We start from the raw sequence: 22,003 nt of genomic DNA on the forward strand, positions 1-22,003 counted from the left end.
CCGGGCGCGGTGGCTCACGCTTGTAATCCCAGCACTTTGGGAGGCCGAGGCGGGCAGATCACGAGGTCAGGAGATCGAGACCACGGTGAAACCCCGTCTCTACTAAAAATACAAAAAATTAGCCGGGCGTGGTGGCGGGCGCCTGTAGTCCCAGCTACTCGGAGAGGCTGAGGCAGGAGAATGGCGTGAACCCGGGAGGCGGAGCTTGCAGTGAGCCCAGATCGCGCCACTGCACTCCAGCCTGGGCGACAGAGCGAGACTCCGTCTCAAAAAAAGACCTAAACCCCTGTGAGAAAAAGTTCTAGTAGATGTGGTTGTTTCTCACACATGTTTTCTGATGGATTTTGACAGTAACAATTATATCCTGATCTCATCAGCTGTTGCACTGCTAAGCAGAGCAATGTCTTCCTGCTGTTCCATCACCCTCAGGATTCAAACACTTAATGCAACTTAAAGAAAGGAGCCCGAGGTAGAGTGGGTGGAAGGCTCTTGTGAGAGCACATCACCAGGCACATGGGGATGGTGTGGCTGCGTGACTGAGGGTAATATCACCTATTGTTGTGGTTGAAATGACAGCGCTTCCAGAAGGGCTCAGAGTGGTTGTTTCAGAGGCATTAAGGTAGGCATCTGCAAGAAAATGAACAGAAGAATAAAAGTTAATGAGTTTGTTATATTAAAAGGTGAAAGAAAAACTCTTTAGCAAAGATAATTTCCTAATGGCATCTTTGCTCTAGGAGTCCTCGTTTGATTTGACATTTGCTTCTTTTTAAAATAATAAAGTGAATCAAAGATTTATTTCAAGTCATTTAAACTAAACATCGTATAAATTGAGGAAAAGCTATTCATTCCTTGATATAATTCTTAGTTGATGATGTGCAATCTGCCTCAAACTATTCATTTCCCTTTCATTCACAGCCTTCCATACTTGGATTCTAGTAAGGGTCACAATTACTCTTTTAAAATATTTATTACATACCAGATTTTTACATATTCAGTCATCATGTTAATATTTTGAAAGGAGTGTTATTATGTCCATTTCTACAGAAAGCAAATCTGATATGCAGAAAGTATTAGTAATTTGCCCTGTAATCAGCTACGAAGTTGAAGAAACTGGATTTGATCCCAGAGCTATATGACATTAAGGCCTATTATTGATTCTTCTTTGCCATGGACTTTTATAATATTAATAATAAAAGAAAATATGCCCAGAAAAAGCTTACTGGCAAGTTTCTTTTGCATGTGTTCATACATGAACATTTGTAAAATGGGAAACCTGCAAATAATATTTGGCACAAAATAAAAGAGCTGCATTAAAGTTTTAAGTTTCCATTTCATTATCTATAACTGAAGACACCTAGAGCAGCATAGTCAGACCTGAGGTGTTCGCTGTGATGGTGGTGTTGGAGGTGCGTGCAGGTAAGGCAGCAGAGCTGTGGCGTGCAAGGCTGAGGGTGGTTGTTAATGGGGAAACTGGGTCTGTAGGAAAGGTGCTGGCTGTACTCCTCTCTCCTGGGACATCTGCAATCAGAAGGGCCATCAGCACTGTCACTTGTGTCTGTCATGCAAGGGCAATAGCCAGATAGACAGCATAAACACAACTACTAAAGTTAAGGCAGAGAAACAAACCTTCAAGCACTTCTGCTATACCACAACACATGCATTCTATAGAACTGTATCAAAAACACCAGGGCTTATGGGAAAGATGCGTTTAGGGGCAGACAACTGGAAACCTATGCAGCTTCATAATCACAGCACAACTTAAAAAAATATATAGTTTGGACAGCCCAAGAAGCCTAAGACTCTGGGCTGCAGGCTGCCTTAGGCAATATAAAAAATGCATCAAAGCAGTAGAGACAGGTGCTGTCTTAGTGGTGCTGAGACCATGTAGATGGAGGTAGAGCTCTGAGTGAAAAGGCTGGCACTGGAGGAAGTGCAACTTGATACATGCTGAGAGCCTTGCAGGCACACAACTCTCTGGGGAGGGATCCCTGGGTGCAGGTGCTCAGTTTTAATTTTCTTAAAATAGAGCTGAATGGGATCCTGCCTGGGCCACAGCACGAGCCCAAAGGTTTTCTTTTTCTTCCTTTCCAGCTGAAGGTTACAATTCTACTTTCACAATTCAGGCTTCCCTGGCCAGGAAAAATCAAATCGGCTTGAAATCCAACAAACTCCACATTACAGTGGCATCATTCTCTTATTTTCCGATCACATAGGTGCTAATTGGTATAGAATCTAGTGTTGTAGCCAAAGAAGCTGCACATTATACTAGGTTAGAACTTTTCATTGTCAGGCTTCAAATTACCTAATGTATTTTACATCTTTGCCCAACATCACATCCAGAATTACAGCACAAGCAATCAACGTATATTCATTTGGTGCCTACTAGGTGACTAGCACTATGCTAGTTGCCATGGAAAAAGCAAAAGAAATATGAGCTGCCCTCTATTCAAGAGTTTGTTGGGTTATTTTCTGTCAAGATCCCTGAGGTCATCAGTTCAATGACATGAGATTAGTCTCACACTTGCAGGCAGAGTCTGTATTTCTGCAGTGATACATGCATGCATGTTCTGAACATGGCTTTGATTTGAGCATGCAGGTGTCTACCAATTACAAATGCAGTACAGTCTATAATTTCACACATACATTCCATTAGAACTGAAAATGCATCTTCCAAATAATTGAGCATGGGTTCTCAGCTCAGTCTTCAGAAGCCGCTAAACCACGAAATTTAACTAAACCATAGAATAGAATAAACCACATAAACATGAGGTTTTCCACTCTGGATCCCCAGAGGAGGGCTCCAGCAGAATATGTAGAAGAGTGAGGAAAGCTCATTTATTCATCCTTTAAAAAACTCATTCAGACATAGAACTGGCCCTCTGCAGAATTTTGAAAGCAGCTTTTTTCCACCTTCTTTTCCACACTCCTCTCACTCACTTGTTCTGTTCTCCCCTCTCTAGCAGACCCTGCTCCCAAGCTGTTTTGAGGCTTCCACTCTCAACCTCCCGAAACTCCCTACCTTCCCTCCTCCTCACTTGAAAACTTTGTTTCCCTTGTTATGTAGGTACTCTCAGTGGTGGTTATGTGCGGCATTTACAATTTTAATTAGGTTGATTAATCCTAATAGATTTTTAATCAGTGGAATTAGCCACTTTGAGAGGAAGAATTCCTTGATCAGGACAGAGCAGACTAGTCTGTGTGACAACAAGCCCCCAGAGGTCAGTACCCTTTTGTTGTTTTATAGTTTCTGCCCCTCCACTATTTCTGGATCTATGGGTTTGCTAAAAGCTCCCAATATTTTTATTGTGGTTCCCATGGCAGCCGGACTAGGTGGAATGAGGCAGGTGAGGGCGGCTCTTCTCCCACTTGCTTAAAGAGTGTGGATTGCCTGGAATGATTTTTATGCCAAGGGCACAGTTTTAATACTGCAAAATAATAATTATTCTATTTGATGTGTTTGATTCCTACCTAAAGCAAGACCATGTTCCTGCCAGCTACATAGGTCTACCATTTATATCTTTAACTTTCAAGCACTCAGATCACTGAAATTACATATGAGACTGTGTGGATTTGTGATCTGACAAAAGACATACTTGTTTTTCTTGCATATAAAAGGACACCACGAAGTGATTTGGACACTAATTTTGAAATGAAAAGGGAGGAAATATTCTGCATTGTTATAAACACGGAGATCCCATCCTGAAAGATTCTTAATGTTTGAATGGGAAATAAACCCATTCCTTTCTTTTTTTCTCATTCTTTCAATAACAGTTTCATTGTGGTTACAATTTCTCACTGCCCTTCATTGATAATAGGAATCACTCTTCACCCTTTTGTTTGTTGGTACAAAGTCTTTAAGTAAAGATTTATGCATATTATTTCTTACTTCTAACAAAAAGTTTTCCCTGTAGAATAATTGCCTAAAATATATAAAAAATAGACTATCCTGAATAACTCTTACCTCCTGAGCAGATTTTTGCTGTAATCTCACAATTCTCACTATTATTTCATCTCTATTAAAGGGACATTTGTTCTGTGGTTTCATATTCCTAAGAGCGACTGAAATTCCAAATTCATCAACTAGCAATAGCTGCACCTTGAATAAGTGGTTATATTTCCTCACACTATTCTTAAATACAGGTAGTCGTCATGTACTTTTCATATTTGCACAAGTCTAAAGGACCCGCAAACCTGAGATAGCATTGCTGCCTGGGGTAGGGTTGAGTTTTGCATTGGCGGCGGAGCCGCTGAATGTCTGCGTGTCAGTTCCAGCAGGGGGCGTCTGCGAGTCTGCGTGCGTGGGAAGGTGAGGCGTCTGTACTGACGAAACACCTAAGGTAGGAAAGTGAGATCATTACATCAATCTTCCCCCACTGGAGATGAATAATTTACTAAGAGGTTATCAGGAGCAAATTGCGATTATAGTTTACCAAACTGTGAAGTGACCGAATCTGTTAAAATGTGTCTGTCAGTATTTAGATTTGCTTCGCTGGAAAGTGACGGGCACCTGAGTCCTCTATTTACATAGCCTTGGGAGGTTTCCTGAGCTGGATGCGGCCATAGAGAATTCGTGTTTCCAGGTGGCTTTATTGACTTTCACATCACTATGAGCCTTCTGAATTCTCCATCAACTCTACAAGCTGACAGATGGGACATTTCTTTGTAGGCAGAATAAGAAAGGAATCTTCCAATATACTAGTATCTCTTACAAATTACAAAGAAAAGAAGAAATTTAAAAATGGACAAGAGATGTCACAGACATCTACCTAATATACACAGGGGCCAAAAGGTATATGAAAAAATGTTCAGCGTTAAGAACAATTTTTTAAATGTAAATCAACATGAAATATTTCTAACTAGCATACTGTCAGAGTTTTAAAAGGTTGATAATACCTAGTGTTTGAAAACATGTGGAAACAATCTCACATGTCCATGCTTACACACACGGTCTCTCGAATACTCACAAAATCATATGTTGAGAGCCTGGAGGATATACAACAATGGTTAAAAAGATATCTTCAAGGAACAGAATTTAAAGGGTATTTTCATTGTGTGTCTTTTAAGTACATATAAAGTATACACTTTATATATTTTAATCCTATATGTCTATATGTATATGCATGTATATATAGGATTAAAGTATATACACACACAATACATACATATACTTTATATATACTTAACAGTAAATACAAATATATATACCCAACAGTATATACAAATATATATACACACATACCCATCTATATTGAAAATGTTCTGAAATAGTCATAAACTATCTTTATAAAATAAAATTACATAATTGAATTTAATGTTATGCACATGGATTGTTATTGTAACCATTTTCAAAAATGAACAATTTTGAATAGTGTATATAAATATTCTTAGAAATGCAGATTAAAGGATTTTTCCCCCAATTCTATCAGTAAATGAAAAAAATTGACTGCAGTCAGCAGTATAAATCAATCATAATCATAAATTAAATAACTCATATGGACTTTATTCCAATAGATAATTGAAATACCACCTGATGAAAAGATTATTTTCTAGAAAAGAAAGCGTGTTTTTATTTGAAAGCATAAACTTTTCAAGGTAATTTCACCATCAGTATTATTTTGCTAGAACAAATCAGTATTTTAAAATTATTCATCGTTATTTTCAATCTATTCAATTTTAAATATTTCTCATACTTTGCTCTATCTGTAAATTTATGGCTTAAGTGGTTTTAGATTTTAAAAATGTGGGAAGGAAAGGAATGTTGCATGTTTTTATTTGTGCATGTGACATGAAATACAGAACCTTCAAAAGGAAAACTCTATGTGACACTACTCAGGCAATAAACAAAATAATAAAATAGCATGAGATGTTCTATCTAGTCATCAGCACCTTCCACCTTGCATTCTTTTTGTAAAAATTTTGGGCAATGTGTTCAAATTTTTAGTGTTTAGACAGGTCCTAGTCACTACTCTGCTATGGTGACAGGGAAACAAATGGAAGATTAAATACACAGTCTTGTACTTGCTGTAGGAAGGCGCTGACCATTTATTTAACTGCTTACTATATCCGATAAACTTCATCAGTATGGTACTCAATACTTTGATGTACCCGAAACAAAATTTCTGTGATGGTGTTATATATGCTTGTTTTTCAAAAGAAGATAAATGGCATTGTTAAACAGTTCAAATAGCTTAGTATCTTTTATCAGAGTATATCTATAAACCTGTTTGCCCAGAAAAAAGTCAACATAACACATTATTTCAGAAAAGCATGAACACTCTCCTGATGGCAAATCTGAGTACTGAATACACTGGCAGACCTATTGCTAAACATTAAATTAGCATATACATATATCAGCATTCTAAGGAGCATCAGTGCCCCTTCTCAGCAAAAGTATCTCTCGCATCAATCTGATTTTTGCCGGGAACATGGCTATATTGCCTTTAATTTTACCAGTAGAACTCACAACCTTAATTAAAAGTGTTTTCAATAATGCAAGTGCTCTTAAAAAAAAACTCAAATAACAAAATTGGGTTGTCAATTCTCAGAGTGGATTTAAAAATAATACATTCTCTATCTTCAACAATTTTTGGATAAAGAGAATCTAGAATGAAACAAAGAAATGGGAAGATTCCCGTTAAGGCACCTTCCAAGGAGAACAGGACTGATAATCTCTGAACTAGGGAAATTCTTATCTGTCCAGGTGGCAGGAAGCCAAGCGGGAGAATTATGGAGAGTGTATATAGATCAGAGGATACTAGAACAAATTTACTCTCTTGATTGTCCTTGGAGATCTTGCTTCCCTCCTTTTCTCTCTCCACTCCCTAACAACATGCATTAATTACTTCAGTCGATCTATATTTCACAGATACTAATTTCCTGCAATTTCTGCACTTGAATAAAATCACATACTTAGAAACTGTGCACGTAATTTAAAGACAAGTTGTACTGATAACTTCAGAATTTTCTAAATGACATTGCCCTGATATTTAAGTTAACAACTTTTGTGTGCCAACCTGTGGTATTAAAAGCGCTAGCATTATCCAAAGAGTCCGGGGATACTTGGGTTGAAGTATTGTCTGGACTAAGAGAAGGTGTGGTCTCTGAGAAGTCATTTTCTCTTTCAGAGATGCTTGCGGGTGAGAATGCAGTGGTGTGAGTAGGTAAGGGGTCGCTTGAAAGTGGAACACTGGGCATCTTTGCTGTAGTCGATCCTGTTAAATTAATGGAAAATGGAAGAAGGACAAAATAAATATGTGAATCATACCCTAAATGTATGCTCATCCAAGTATACTAACTCCCCAGTCCATTATAGTGTGTATGTACATATATCTACACATACATACACACACACCATACATAAGTATATGTATATGGTGTGTATATGTATTCATAAATATATATAATCATATATACATGCATATATACAAATATTGATGCATACAGAGATACAAATAATATATAGATGCAGATCTAAAACAAGCTACAGAACATTAGCTAAAGATAGAAATGGGGAAATGAAATTGAAAGCAGCTTCTCACCTATTCAAAGCAATTGAGTTCAGAAGGATGAAGCATAGTGGGTAAAGATGATTAAAAAAATTAAAAAGTTGTAGATAGAGAAAAGGATAGAGAAAGGTAAAGTTAGAAGGTTTTTAGCAGAGCTAGGGTTTCAGGAGAAAAAAATGAAAGACAAAACTTCTATTTATTCATGGATACACATATATATATTTTTTTGAGACAGAGTCTCACTCTGTCACCAGGCTGGAGTGCAGTGGCACGATCTTGGCTCACTGCAACCTCCGACTCCCCGGTTCAAGCGATTCTCTTGCCTCAGCCTCCCAAGTAGCTGGGATTACAGGCATACACTACCACATCCAGCTAATTTTTGTATTTTTAGTAGAGATGGGGTTTCACTATGTTGGCCAGGATGGTCTTGATCTCCTGACCTCATGATCCACCCACCTCAGCCTCCCAAAGTGCTGGGATTACAGGCGTGAGCCACCACACCCGGCCTATTCATGGATTTTTTTAAAAACAAATTAAATGCAAACAAAGCAATGAAAATGTGTGTAAATGACTGAAAAACAAAACTCACGACTAGGTTTACAAACAACCAAAGTCTACAGAAATGTCTTTGACTTCATGATAACAAAGAGATACAATTTAAAATACTGAAATAATTTCCACAGTTCAAGTTTACTTTAAGAAGAGGAAAATATGTGACAAAGTAGTAGTGAAATAAGTTTATGCACAGTTGACATGAGTGTACAATGGTTAAAAAAAAAAATTTGCAGGGAATGAGCACTGTTGATTAAAGTCCTTTAAAACTTTTTTATGCTCTTTTACTGAAAAAAGTGGTTTTCTTAATAAAAGAATAGAAAAATACACCAAATGTGTCAAAAAAAAAAAAAAAAGCTCATGTGATCTCTGGAGGTTGGGATTATAAAGATGTATTTAAAATTTTGTTTTTTGCTTAACATATATTTACTTTTTAAAATGCAAAAAAAAAAATTTTAAATATTTAATCAGGCAAAAACTGAACTATATCACACAACAAGTAATAATTAAATCAGTTCAACAAGATTGGGCAAAAGACAATGGCACGAATATGGAAATAGGGAGAGAAGGAGAGAAACTAGAAAAGGAGTACAAATGATAGGACAGGAAAGAGTTAAGAATGAAAATTGCAATATTACTCACTAGAGAATAAAATGGAAATAGTATGATAAATAAAAAACCCAGCTTTATTCATTAGTATCAAAGCTAAAGTTAATTTTTACTAAATACAGATAAAATTCATCTTAATTATGTTGAACTTCAGCAATGCCAATATACATGAAATATTGCAGAACTATTCTGTAATTACAGAAATGCAAAATTATCATAGACTTGTTACGTGTGTTATTTTCCAATGAAAAACTTCAATCTCTAGATTTTTATAACCAAATAACTCACAAATAAATCCATCAAACTTTTACCCATAATTACATGCCAGCATATCCAACTAAGTACAGTAATACGATAGTAACTACCTCTAGCCTTCAGTGTAAAATCAGGTCTAACTTTAGATTTTTTCAACTGATATGCATTGAATAAAAGAAAGGGAGGGAGAGAGGGTAGGAGAAAAGAAAGGAAAAGAGAAGGGGGTGGGAGAAAGGGAGTGGAAAGAAAGTAGGAAAGAAGGGAGGGAGGAAGGAAGGAGAGAGTTTAGAATCCTTTCTATTCACATTAAGTCACTGTCATCATTATAGACTTGACAATTATTGTTATTTTTAGGTTAAACTAATTCTGGTGTCTGCCAGCTTCCAATGATCCCTTTTGCTTTGAGAGAAATGCTGCAACAAGTTCCCTTTATCGTCCACTCTCACTCTTTTATTAGATGTGAATTACAAACAGACTAGAAAGAAAATCATGCAACATTCTCCTTATAATAGTATGTGATGGTTAATATTGAGTATCAACTTGATTGGATTGAAGGATGCAAAGTATTGTTCCTGGGTGTGCCTGTGAGAGTATTGCCAAAGGAGATTAACATTTGAGTCAGTGGACTGGGGGAATCCCCCCTGCCCCCGCCCAATATGAGTGGGCATCATCCAACCAACTGCCAGCACGGCTAGAAAAAGCAGGCACAAGAAGATAGGAGAAGTGGGCTTGCTGAGTCTTCTGGTCTTCATCTTTCTCTCATGCTGGCTGCTTCCTGCTCTTGAACATCAAACTCCAAGTTCCTCAGCTTTTGGACTCTTGGACTTATTCCAGTGGTTTGCCAGGGGCTCTCGGGCCTTTGGCCACCGACTGAAGGCTGCACTGTCAGCTTCCCTACTTTTGAGGTTTGGTGACTCGGATTGGCTTCCTTGCTCCTCAGCTTGCAGATGGCCTATTGTGGGACTTCACCTCGTGATTGTGTGTCAACATTCCTTAATAAACTACCCCTCATATACACATCTATCCTATTAGTTCTGTCCCTCTAGAGAACCCAGACTAATACATAGTACCACGCTATTTTGATGAGTAGCATTCCTAAAGATTACTTCTAGCCAAGCAAATTCAGTCCCAGGTGCACGGAGAAAGGTTTTCAGAGAACTACTCTCCTTCATATCTTTGCACACATCTTAAGTTCAGTTCACATTCCCTTTCACAAATAAGAATTTAAAATTAGAAAACCTGACTCAATTGCCAATTCCACATTGTTCTTGAACCTCCACTTTGCAAATTCTCCTGGTTTCCATTGATGACATTGTTGTGGCCAATATTTGGGAGAGACCATTTTCCTTTGCATTTTGGTTAACAGTTTTAACTTACCTGCTTTCATCACTTGGAGGTTTGTCATAATAGAGTCAATTCAGAGATAACAGAAACTCCCTCAATAAGGTGATGAGTCGTGTGTCATTTTAAAGACTCTCTCCCCATTCTACACTATAACTATCCCTTTCCTGCAAAAATAACCAGCTGGTATGGTTGAGATGAATCTCTCTTCTGTAAAAGTTGGAGATACTAAGTTGCATTTGAGTAGCTGGCATAAACCAATCACAATCTACTATGCAGGAATGACTTTCATTTATTTATAAAACATCACTGCCATGCTAAAAGCTGTAAAATTGTGTTAGACCTTTTTTAAAAATAAGGAAATATAATTCTTATGCATATTCAGAAGTGTTTTGTTGCTATTTTCATGTTTATTTATTTTCTTCATTTGGACGGAATTTTTATTTCATGACAAAAATATTCATTTTAATAACCCAATTTCATGATACGTTGAATGTACGTTAGTTGGAATTGTGCATTACAATATTAAATCAAAATTGTCTTCATCATTTTACTTACCTTCTTAATGCATACTGTCAACCATATGATTACGCAGGAAAAATACATTTTCAGTAATATCAGTTAAGTGATGTGATATTTAACCACCTGCAATTTAATTTTCTCTCTTATTTTGCGTGTACTATGTATGAATTTATTTGCAGCATCTCTGTTTTTAAATTTATCTCATGATTAAGACATTTATAAGGACTATTGAAATGTTCAGTAGAATTTGAAAATATTATTTAAAAATATCTTAACAGTCTCAAAGGTTTTGCACACCATTGAAAAGAGTAACATACTCTTAAAGAAATACAGACATATACAAATCTGTTATCTACATATCTATAACATACATAGACAGCTCTTAACCTGCTTTCAGACTATAAAATTTTGTGATCTAATTTAAATGCATTTTTTTATAGTCTTAAAATATTAAAAGAGAGTAGAAACCTGTTGTGTGATTTACTGTCAAGTTTGGGAAAAGTTACTATTTATACACAAAATATATATACAAATTTAATAACATGTTTAGGTAGTTATTAAACTCTATAACATAAGCAGAAAGTTTAAGAACAAGTGAATGTCAAGAATCATTCATGATAATAAAATTTATCCTTAAAAATAATTTCAGTGCTAATAATAGAAAATTGTAGTTAAATATATAAACTTTGCAACAAGAAAATAAAATTAGTAAAAATGCAAATATTAATTCTTACCAGTGGGGGAAGGTGTTTGGCTTTGCCCTGCAAAGAAGAAACAAAAATCTCTTAGAAAATTTCAAATTTCATTCATAGTCACGTAAACATATATTAGATTTTTATATGTACCTCAAGTCTATGATAGAACATCCACCAAGTGGCAATTTTCAGCAGCTTTTACCCTAATGAAACTATATTTCCTCTCTTAGTATCATGTTTACAAAGCCCAAATATGTCAAAATTATGTTATTTATTTTTGGAATCCCCAGGCTAAATCAGAAACATAACAGACTAAAGGATCACTATTGGGATTAATTTCAAGCCTGCAAAAGACTTTTGAAAAACTTTTGAAACATTTTTTCCCAAATGCATTATTTATTTAGATAATGATGATTAATTGAGCACCTATTTTGTGCTAGACATTATGCCACATGCTAGGGATATAATATGACCAACATATAAAAATTCCCTGCCCTCAATGAGCTCAATTTAGTGTGAGATATAAATAAAAACAATCAATACAGTGTGATGACAGGTGAGACAGAATGTGCTAAAGGAGTACATAATAGGATCATCTTATTTCTATTTCCAGTGTTGGTGGTTGGCTGGTAGAGGAGTTGATACAGAGAGTTTCTTGGATGTATTTAAGCTACAACCTAAAGGAATACTTATAGCTAGCTTGGTCCCAGAGGAATAAGAAGCTGGGATTTATCTTACAGGCTTTAGCTATCCATTAGAGGGATGTCTTTAAAGGGAGGCCTAAAGGAGAAACATTTGAATTTTAGATCAACCTTTCAGGAAATGGAAAATGGATTATTAAAGAGCAAAGGTGGGGGCAGGAAAATCAGGAGACCAAAACCAAAGCAAAACAGACAGAGACGATGTCCTACATAAGAAGAGTATACCCCAAAAGAAAGGTTAGGGGAAAAGGACCGATGAAACACACAAGAATCACCAAGACTTTGTAAATCCTTGCAAGTGAGAATACAGGAGAAAGAGCAATAAGGAAAACATCTAGATTGATAGTTTAACATGCTAGTGAGTTGTAGTTTCACTGAACTTGAGAAGTAATAAACAGAGGGTAGAGAGAGGTGAATCGGAATTTGCTTGAGATTTCATGTGAAAATGTATAATAGCGTTTGAACATAGAGGTTTGTAGCTCATGATATACATCTGGGCTGATGCTATAGATCAGCATATAGATACATTTTGCAGCTACAGAGGTGAAGGAGATCACCGAACTACATAAAAGAGAAGTGTCCAACATAGAATCCTGAAGTTCAGTGAATATTAAGGAGAGAGCCAGCATAGGTAATCAAATTTTCCAAGTAGGAAGAAAACTGTAGCAAACAAGAAAAGAGTAGGGGTGTTTTGAGAAGGAAGTGGTTGAAGTCAAATAATATGGGGATTCACATGTAGAATAAACATGGTGGATTAACATGAGTCCACTGGATTTATCATCTGGGTTTGTGGAAATGTTGAAAAGAGCAGCTTTCTTGGCATGATGGGAACTAGATTCAGTCTACAGTGAAGTGCAATGTTTTCATCCCTCATGTTAGTAAATGCCTATTTAAAAGATTGTAAAGTTCTTTTCCAAATGACTGCAAACTCAGGTTGTTAAAGTGAATCAGAGATCAGATGGAGGAGTGAATTAACTGGTACTTAAGGCGACTTTCTGCCTTTATATTTTATCTTCTGAGAACAAACTGATGTGAAAACATTTTCTTCCTTCAGAGTTGCCATCCAAGGAGCATCACCCAGTATTCTTCAATGACATTCCCTGGCTTATTCCTTGAAGTAAAATGTATTTTTGTTATATATATATTTTTATGTCATTGATGGGTGATACATAATTATTAACATAATGACTTTCTTATTTTCTCATTATATTTCTCTTTTTCTTAATAATTCATACTTAAATATTGTTTTTAATTGATATTGTTTGTACTTTTGTCCCTTTTCTTATCTAGTTAGCTTTTATCTTTCTGTTTCATGTAAATTATTGTTATGTTTATGTTCCCTTTAACAGCATTCCACTCTCCTTATTTGTTCTTATTTTCTTGTAAATTAAAGTCTTAGAATTGTGTTGATTTGCAAAAGAGGTAATAAGAAAAACATATTAGTATAGAAATAACTAATAGCTCTCATGTTTGAAGTGAAAGGAAAAGTGTCCTTCATTGTTTGTGAAGAACAAAACATACCACCAAATTTAAAATATTCAAGTTGCTTTTGAGTGTGTGAACATACTTTATACAACACATATCTCTTCTTTATCTGAGAAATACATGAGCTCTTACATATCTAAAATTAGGTTGATATGCCCCTTCTCATGCAAGCACCTCATTCCTTGGAACTTGAAAGAAGTAAATTTAGTTCACTTAGGTTCAAGAAAAATACATTGTTGTGCTGGTATGCTGTTGGAGACTAGATTCAAACATGATAAAAGCATGATCCTTGCCCTGGATAAGCTTATAACCCATAAAACACATGTATCTAGTCATCTGCAAAGACATTTTAGTCATGGATACACCTGATTAAGACTAATAATCAAACTTTCTCCCATCAACATCAGCATGAATCACATAATAAGATGAGAAAGAGGAGGAGGAGAAAGAGAAGCAGCTGTAGCAAAGAGTCTTGTGTAGAAGAAGTGATTGATAAGTAATTGTTGGATTCTTTTAAGCATGAGTAAGTGCAAAGGAGAAATCAAACAGATCTGATGATAACAGCTTTAGGAGAAGAGCCAAGGAGCAAGCATTGTAGGCCTTGAAAAGGAGCTTGAACTTTTTCCTCAGAATGACGGAAGCCATTGGATCAGTTAATACAGAGGAGAAATCAGAAAGTAAATTTGATGACAGAGAAAAGAGGAATCTTAATGTTACCTGCACCACTAATTCCACAGACCACTATATTCTATTGCTCTGATTTAATACCTTGTTGTCACCAAAATGTGTAGCACCAACTATACAGAGTGTTTCATAAAAGAAAATTATAATTCATCATCTGTTTACCACAGAAATGAGAAGAAAAATGCTGGGACACTATGTGAAGCTATTTCTTTTTTAACAAAAGAACTGTGAATACCTGAGTAAATATACTAGAACTGTTTCCAACCAGTACACTATTCATCAGACTATGTACATGTTCCATGTCTCACAGAGATTAATAAACTTCCAAGTGGTCCAAAAGCAATAAGTTTTTTAAAAGAAATACATGATGTATAGTATTTTAATCTAACTTCTGAAAAGAAGGACAAGAGGCAAATTACCAAAATGGAAAAGACTGTTTCTAATGATTTACTTTTTTAAAGAATAATTTAGAAATGATATTTTATTGTTATTAATTGTTAATATTTATTGAGTGTTTACTGGGTGCCAGGCACTATACTAAGTCTTTTGCTTATGTTTCCTTTCTTAAACATCACAAAAACCCTAAGAAGCTTAGAACAGTCAAGTGTCTTGGCCAAGTTCACAAGGCCAGTGTAGTATATGTGAGCCAGACTTGAACCTGAGCCTGTCTGACTTTACAGGCCATGCTCTCACACATCAGGCGTCCGTCTTTTCCCATCAACTTGTCCTTATGGCCTTTCCTCTTCATATGAAATTTCAAGCATGAAAATTCTTTTAGAGAAGATGTTTATTAAAAACTCATAAGTTAAGTAAAAATTGATCTTACTCATCATTTGGCTGCAAGTAAATTACTAGTAGTGCTACAAATGCTAAAATAACCTTGAACCTAAAAATAGATATGCAGATTAAATCATAATGTGCTGAGTGAATGTTCTATAATGGTACAAACAAATATTAGAGAAAATTTAGAGATGTGTCAAGTTAATTTATGACAGAATATTATTTTGACAGTAAAGTCAACCAAACTACACTAATATTAAGCACAATTATTAATATTTACAGACTTTTTGTTTAGATGTTAAGAGGTTTCTGGAGCTAGAGGACAGAATAACGGGCATACATATATTTTTTTTTCTGATCTCATCATCGCTTCATATTCAAAATTTCCTCAAATCTTTTCATCTTTAATGCAGCAAAATTTAATATCCTTGGAAAACAGCATAATATCTAAAGATCTAACATTTTAGTTTCTTCTATGTTTATGCTTACTTCCCATAAAAGCCTCTTGAATTGAATATGTGTTTGCTTGTACACCGATTTATCACTGGATATGATTCTAAATTCCTCCACTGAGTGATTTTTAGGCCACACTAAAACATTGTAATCTATGTTTTATTTCATTTTTATATACTATTTCAAATACATGCGTGCGCGCGCACGCACACACACACACATGCACACCCCACACCATTTTATCTTTTTAAAAGAAAATTCCAAGACTTCAGCATCACTGTTTAGACTTAGTGTAAGACTCAACTTGCTTGTTCTCATGGTCATAAAATCCCTATAAACAGATTTTTAGTTTTGGTAACACTTTTAGTCAACATGATAAATGACATAAAAACGTTTTCGTCCCTGAAAAAAGCACATAGAATCTATTTAAAAATTAAAATTTAAAATTAAAAACTACTTCAACATTTAAGCCAATGCCCTTAAGGAAATAAGGTGGGAACTAGAGTGATGCAACTTGAAACAACATATCAATTTGAACAAGCCATGTGCGCTAGATTATATAAATCTATTTTTCAATCTTTTTAATATTAAAAATTTTCCCAGTCTTAAAGTAGGAACACAGTAAATGTGACCTATATAAAATAGCTTAGTTAAAACACCTACTTAGCATCTAAAGGACATTCCCTGCACCCCACCGCCCCCAGTCATCTAATGATTTTTACATCAACTTTAGCAGTACACTAACAAATACTTTGGTGGAGAATGCCTTTATATATTAAATAAGGTAGGGAGTAGGTGAAGGTACTTAACTATTTAGAGAAAACTATACAACCAAATATCTGCAATAATTTATTAATTCTCTATCATATTGTAATTCTTCCTAAATTACATGAGCAATGACTTCAATTGTCTGTTGCACTTCATATGTGCAAACATTATTAAACATTACCAAAATCATACATAGAAGCTACTGTGCTGAATCTTCACTGATAGAAAAAAAAGACCCGGTGAGATTGGTTGTGGCCAGTCGCAGTGGTGCACACCTGTAATCCCAGAACTTTGGGAGGGAGAGGCAGGTGGATTGCTTGAGCCAAGCAATCCGGTCTGGGCAACATGCAAAACCTCGTCTCTACTTAAAATACAAAACTTAGCTGGGTGGGGTGGTGTGCACCTATAGTCCTAGCTACTTGGGAGGCTAAGCCCAGGAGTGGGTGTTGAGGCTGTAGTGAGATGTGATGGTGCCACTGTACACCAGCCTGGGTGACAGAGTGAGACCCTGACTCAAAAACAACAACAACAACAACAACAACAAAAGATTGGTTATATAACATATTTAACTACTTCATGACCTATCCATTTAGATTGGAGTATATGGTTAAATATTATTGTGCTTGTCTGATGCAAAACAAATGAACTGATGTAGTTATCTAAGTTGTTTTATGTATGTAGACAGCCTTGTACTCTACCCTAGTTCCTGTATTACTTAAAAGCAACAATGTATTCTTAGTGGAGTCAAATAGATCTGGGAAAAGCAAATAAAATTTTTGCATAAAGTACTTAATAACCAGTGCACAATAAATATTTAATATTTGGAGATTCTTTAATACAAATTACACTACAATATATGTAAACATTCTTTATGAACAATACTGGGAAAGTGTGGAAAATAGGTAAAGCAAAATATGTGAAATAGCAACGGAAATTAAGAGGGCACACGTGTAGGTGTGTGACAATAAAGAGAAGGCATCACTATTTCTCAAAGTAAGAACTGCATTGAGCTTTCTCTCAAATTCTATAAACACATCAAATAAATATAAAATAAAACACAGTAATATATCTAGTGTTCCACATATTACAGTTACTACATTCTACACTTTGACTTTTATCTTCTAGGGATGAAATTTTCTACATTTTAAAAAACTTAAATGTCGTGTTTTCATTATTTAGTCAAAGGAGTATTTAGTAATATTTCAGTAGGTGGCACCATAGCACTAAAAATCTGTAAATTATCTACGAGCTCTTTTTCCCATTATAATCCTGTTGTGAATCACCAATGGAATTGACTAGATACATTAAACAGATGAAAATGTAGATAACAGAACACTTGATCTTCAAAGCTGTGTTATTCTAACACATGTATTGTTACTGAATTTACCTTTCCCAATATGTTTCTTTTGCAACTCAAAATGTTTAAATGATCACAAATCAAAGTTACCTTGAAGTCACACCCCTAAGTCCCTGATCAGAGATTTCAGCAAAAACTAGGAATCAATTTCAGTGAAAACGGCATTTCAAAAGACATACTTGGGCTTTAAATACCACCCGTTCTCCCTCCCCATTAAAAAAAAAAAAAAAGTGGGATGCTATTTCCTAGGGAATTTAAACCTGTCTAGTTCTGCAAATCTGGGAAAAGTACAAGGGCAGAAGGGTAAAATAGAATAGATGAAATAAATACTTATTCTCAGCATCTGCCCTAAAATGAATGATAGCATGTTTTGAAGGTTGAGAATGCATACTTGACCTCCATAAACATAAAGCCTGTACAAAAGTGGAAAAAAGCAAATCAAGACAAAAAATAAGGGTCAGCTAAAACAGATATGTATGGCTTTCCTTTCTTAGCAATGCATGATAATAATAAAGTACACAATAAAAATAAGAGAATTGCACTTTACGCTGGAAATCTGCTATATGGTCCGCAGACAATAAGTCTAACAAATCATATTAAATTATTAAGTATTTATGGAGTAAGCACTCTGGGCAGCGACAAACAAGGTATTATGATTTCAGAGAACCACAGGAAACAGTCTTTTCTACCCTCCATTAGCTTATCAGTAAATATAATAATGACAGCAACAGTTTACTGAAATGTTATGTAGCAGACACTATGCACACCTCTTTATATAATATATATGTATTTTTTTTTCTTTAAGCATCCCAGTAAGCCAATGAGTTAGCATTATTTATCCTTTTTTATACAGAATGAAACTGGGACCTAAAAGAGTTTAGTAAATTGCTCACAGGCACACACGAGGAAAGTGCTAGACTTGAAGTAATGTCTATTTAATAATTTTCTTATTCTTTATGTAGACTTTATGTTAAAATATTGGGTATATTAATATTATTTTTGGAATCTCATGAGTAAAGCACTTTCCGCTTACCATCAGAAAATAATTCCAAAGATTTCTATTCAGACAGAAGCAAAGGATTGTAGTGATTATTGACATGCAGTTCATTTGATATATAAGGAAACTAAGACTCAGTGAGTTTAGTGCCTTTCTGATTTCATTCAATCTAGTCAAGGCACATGAATTTATGAGCTCTACCAATGTCCAGAGAATCTCAACGTCCCTTTATTGAGGCCTTTTATTAAATACAAATGGACATCCAAGAAACACTAGACCAAAGCCTCTAATAAGAAATAAAGATAGAGCTCAAATAAACAAAAGAGGGACTTGGAAGAATGAGGCAATGCAAGGAGCAAAAAAGAGGATAACCAACTACAATTCATATTTTCAGAAATGAGAAAACATCGCACCCCTGAACACAGAGCAAGAGGTTATAAAAAGCAACATCTCAAGATCAAGAGAAGAAGTCAATAGATACTGGCAAAAATCTTTTTTTTTTTTTTTAAAGAAACAGCACTACAATAAAAGGTAACATTTAAAAATCACAAAATATCAAGGGAGGGGAGAGTCATGGGAGCAAAAGACTGCTCTTATTTACTCTAGGCCTTATGGTACTATTTAAACTTCCAAATTATATACACACATTTTAAATAATAATGCAAATAATAAAGAAAAATATCAGTATGTAAAGCAGTATTGAGGATAAAGAAGGCAAATTTTGGGGGCCGCGAGAGGAATACAATCAAATAATTAAAAATTTTTAAAGATAGCAACCATATCTAGCTGTCTCCCAATGAATTATGGTGTCCAATATTCAAAATAATGTTTTTTGCTTGTGAATACATATGACTTTGCAAACACACACCACTAAAACTAGGAATGCATTTGTAGGTATTTTATATTTCGCTTAAAACATCATGTTATATATTTCAGGCATGTTGATTAATGAAACAATTAATGACAAAAAAATAAATTAATAAACGCTGCTAGATAACCATTTAAGAACAGTCAGTTACACTGCTTTTTTTCTGTCTCAAACTATTTATCTACAAGTTAGGGGGAAAATTGTATCGCTTCCTGTGCAATGATGGCCAAATTGAAGTCTTTGATTTAGATTTGTGTGCCTTTAAATGTCCCATAGTCAAATTTGTTTCAGAAGTAATTCATGCTACATGCCCTTTGGAGATATTTATAAAGTGTGTTAATATATTAAAAGCATAGAGAAACTTAGTTTTACTTCATTTAGCTCAAGATCTCCTAAAAGTATTTGCCACAAACCCATTTTTTTTTTTCCCATGGACATACTATAGGATATTTGCACAATGTAACTGCAATGTTTCTGAGAACATGGTTTACAAAATTCTAGCTTGTTATCAGTTATGTATATTTGTGTGTGTGTAACCAGTATTATTATCCTGATGAAGATAAATATCAATCCTTTATTTGTATTAATCCTGACTGGGAATTAGATTAAAGGTGCATATTTCTGGGCTCCAACGCTGGAAAATCTGATTTAATAGGTTTGTGGGGTAATGTGATCTGTGCACTGGTATTTTCTTAAAGCTCTCATGGTGATTATGATGGAAACAAAGGTTAAGAACAACTGAGAAAGATGCTTCCTTACCCATATTCTCTTTTTAAAACATTTTCCAGAATAGGTTTATTCCCATATTAATTATCTTTTTGCTTCTTATGAAAATGTCCGTTTTCATTTACCTAAATCCAGGGATATATACCTGATTTATGCAATATACTTCAGACAGCAAAAACCATTTAATTATATTAATCCCTTAGAAAGTATATGTTTTTGTAGCTCTTTGCTTCCTCTAGGATAGGCTACGATCATCATTAAAGAACAAAGAATCATCAAAAGATGTTTGCATAAGTGGTGAAATCTTTTATTAGTGCATTTAGTGCTATCAACAGTGTTTATTATTTAATAAGCAGCTACTATGTGAAGGGCACTGTCCTAAATACTGTTACATATTATTTTATCTAATCATTATAGAAATCCTACAAAGTAGATGGTATTCTCTTCTTTTCACAGGTGGAAGCTCAAAATCATGAAAACGTGTATGCAAGGCTAAATAAAGAGCTTGTAGCAAAATAAGTCTAGATTTAAATGCAGATCTGTCTGACTCTAAAAACCCCCATGCTTGTTCAACTGCATTGCAACATAAGGAAAAAATATTTAATGCTAAATCCAGTATTTGTGCTAAAGAGCTATTAGGGACTCAAAAATGAGTAAATATTATGTATGGGATTCAGAGTACCACACATTAAAATTTATTGTTAAAAAGTGTAAATTGCTGGACAATGACTACGAAAGGGGTAAATTCTTATTTTTCAGAAAAACAGGGAAGAAAAGTGAACAGGCCTATGCCTAACAAAAATGGTAGCATGAGCTTGTCTGTCCTTCAGTATTTTTACCCAAATCTTTAAGGAAGGAAAAATAGTAGAACATGCTAAAAAAGTTATAGTTTTATTATGTCTGTGCTTTGAAACAAAGCAAAACAAACAAAAGCCTTTGCTGATCAACCTATACCTTGTAAAAGAAGTGGGGTGAGGGAAAGAATAGGTGAATGAAGCTCCCCATAGAAAATAAACAGTGCTAGGACAGTGAGTGTCTGTGAATTTAATATAGTTATGTAGAAATGTGTTTACAGCACCAACCACAACCCTTTCTAAATGAGCCAGGAGATAAATTAAAATTACACTATTTTTTTGAACTAACTACAATATGATAAAAAATTAGCAGAAAATAATGCTAGATTATAGGGAGTCCACCTAATAAGAAACTTATCTCCCATCTCACAAACAGAATAAAATGTGTCTGCTGAGGCTGCACAAAAGCATCCCACTCCTAAAGCTGAGGATAATAAAAGCAAAGGCTGATAAATGCACTGCTTATTTCTTCTTATTTCCCTTTAATGAAAACTCTGAACAGAAACACTTGGTTTACTTTCAAAATCATTAAAGGAACCCAGGCATAATGGGAAAAGCTACACTTTCAAACAGAAGAGGTTTTCAATGTGTTATTCTCGTAAGACTGCTGTTTGCACAGCTAAAAGCTAACAGCAGTGTCTTTACTGCTCTTGTGGTTTCTTCTCTTCAGTGTACTTCTGTTTTTCTTATTCTGAGTCTTTATAGGAAAGGAAGAGGCGCAGCTCATGCGGTTAAGCACACAGGCGCTACCAAATGGTGCAATAGGTTGCCATAGCACCAGCATAATCAGCCCTATCTCGGGGTTAAAACCACAACTTCTCTAGTTGACGTTGAAGCTGCCTGACTATACA

The 22,003-nt window shown here is 35.1% G+C and overlaps 1 protein-coding gene across 6 annotated transcripts in view; it reads right to left on the bottom strand.

The window, feature by feature from the left end:
• The window catches only part of PTPRC (protein tyrosine phosphatase receptor type C), a 120,030-nt gene that overhangs the window by 55,013 nt on the left and 43,014 nt on the right, over positions 1-22,003 (bottom strand). For 2 of the 6 annotated variants that reach the window (XM_032136278.2, XM_032136279.2), the window contains exons 3-7: positions 11,519-11,545; positions 7,014-7,211; positions 4,192-4,332; positions 1,375-1,518; positions 553-627 (exon numbers count right to left, since the gene is read on the bottom strand). In XM_032136278.2, the coding sequence (XP_031992169.1) occupies positions 553-627; positions 1,375-1,518; positions 4,192-4,332; positions 7,014-7,211; positions 11,519-11,545 (585 nt within the window). The remainder of the gene's footprint in view (positions 1-552; positions 628-1,374; positions 1,519-4,191; positions 4,333-7,013; positions 7,212-11,518; positions 11,546-22,003) is intronic. The other 4 variants (XM_032136282.2, XM_032136280.2, XM_032136283.2 and 1 more) reach the window with 4 other exon arrangements.

The sequence above is a fragment of the Hylobates moloch genome, unplaced genomic scaffold (genome assembly GCF_009828535.3).
Source record: "Hylobates moloch isolate HMO894 unplaced genomic scaffold, HMol_V3 SCAFFOLD_18, whole genome shotgun sequence".
In the NCBI taxonomy this organism is placed as follows: domain Eukaryota; kingdom Metazoa; phylum Chordata; class Mammalia; order Primates; family Hylobatidae; genus Hylobates; species Hylobates moloch.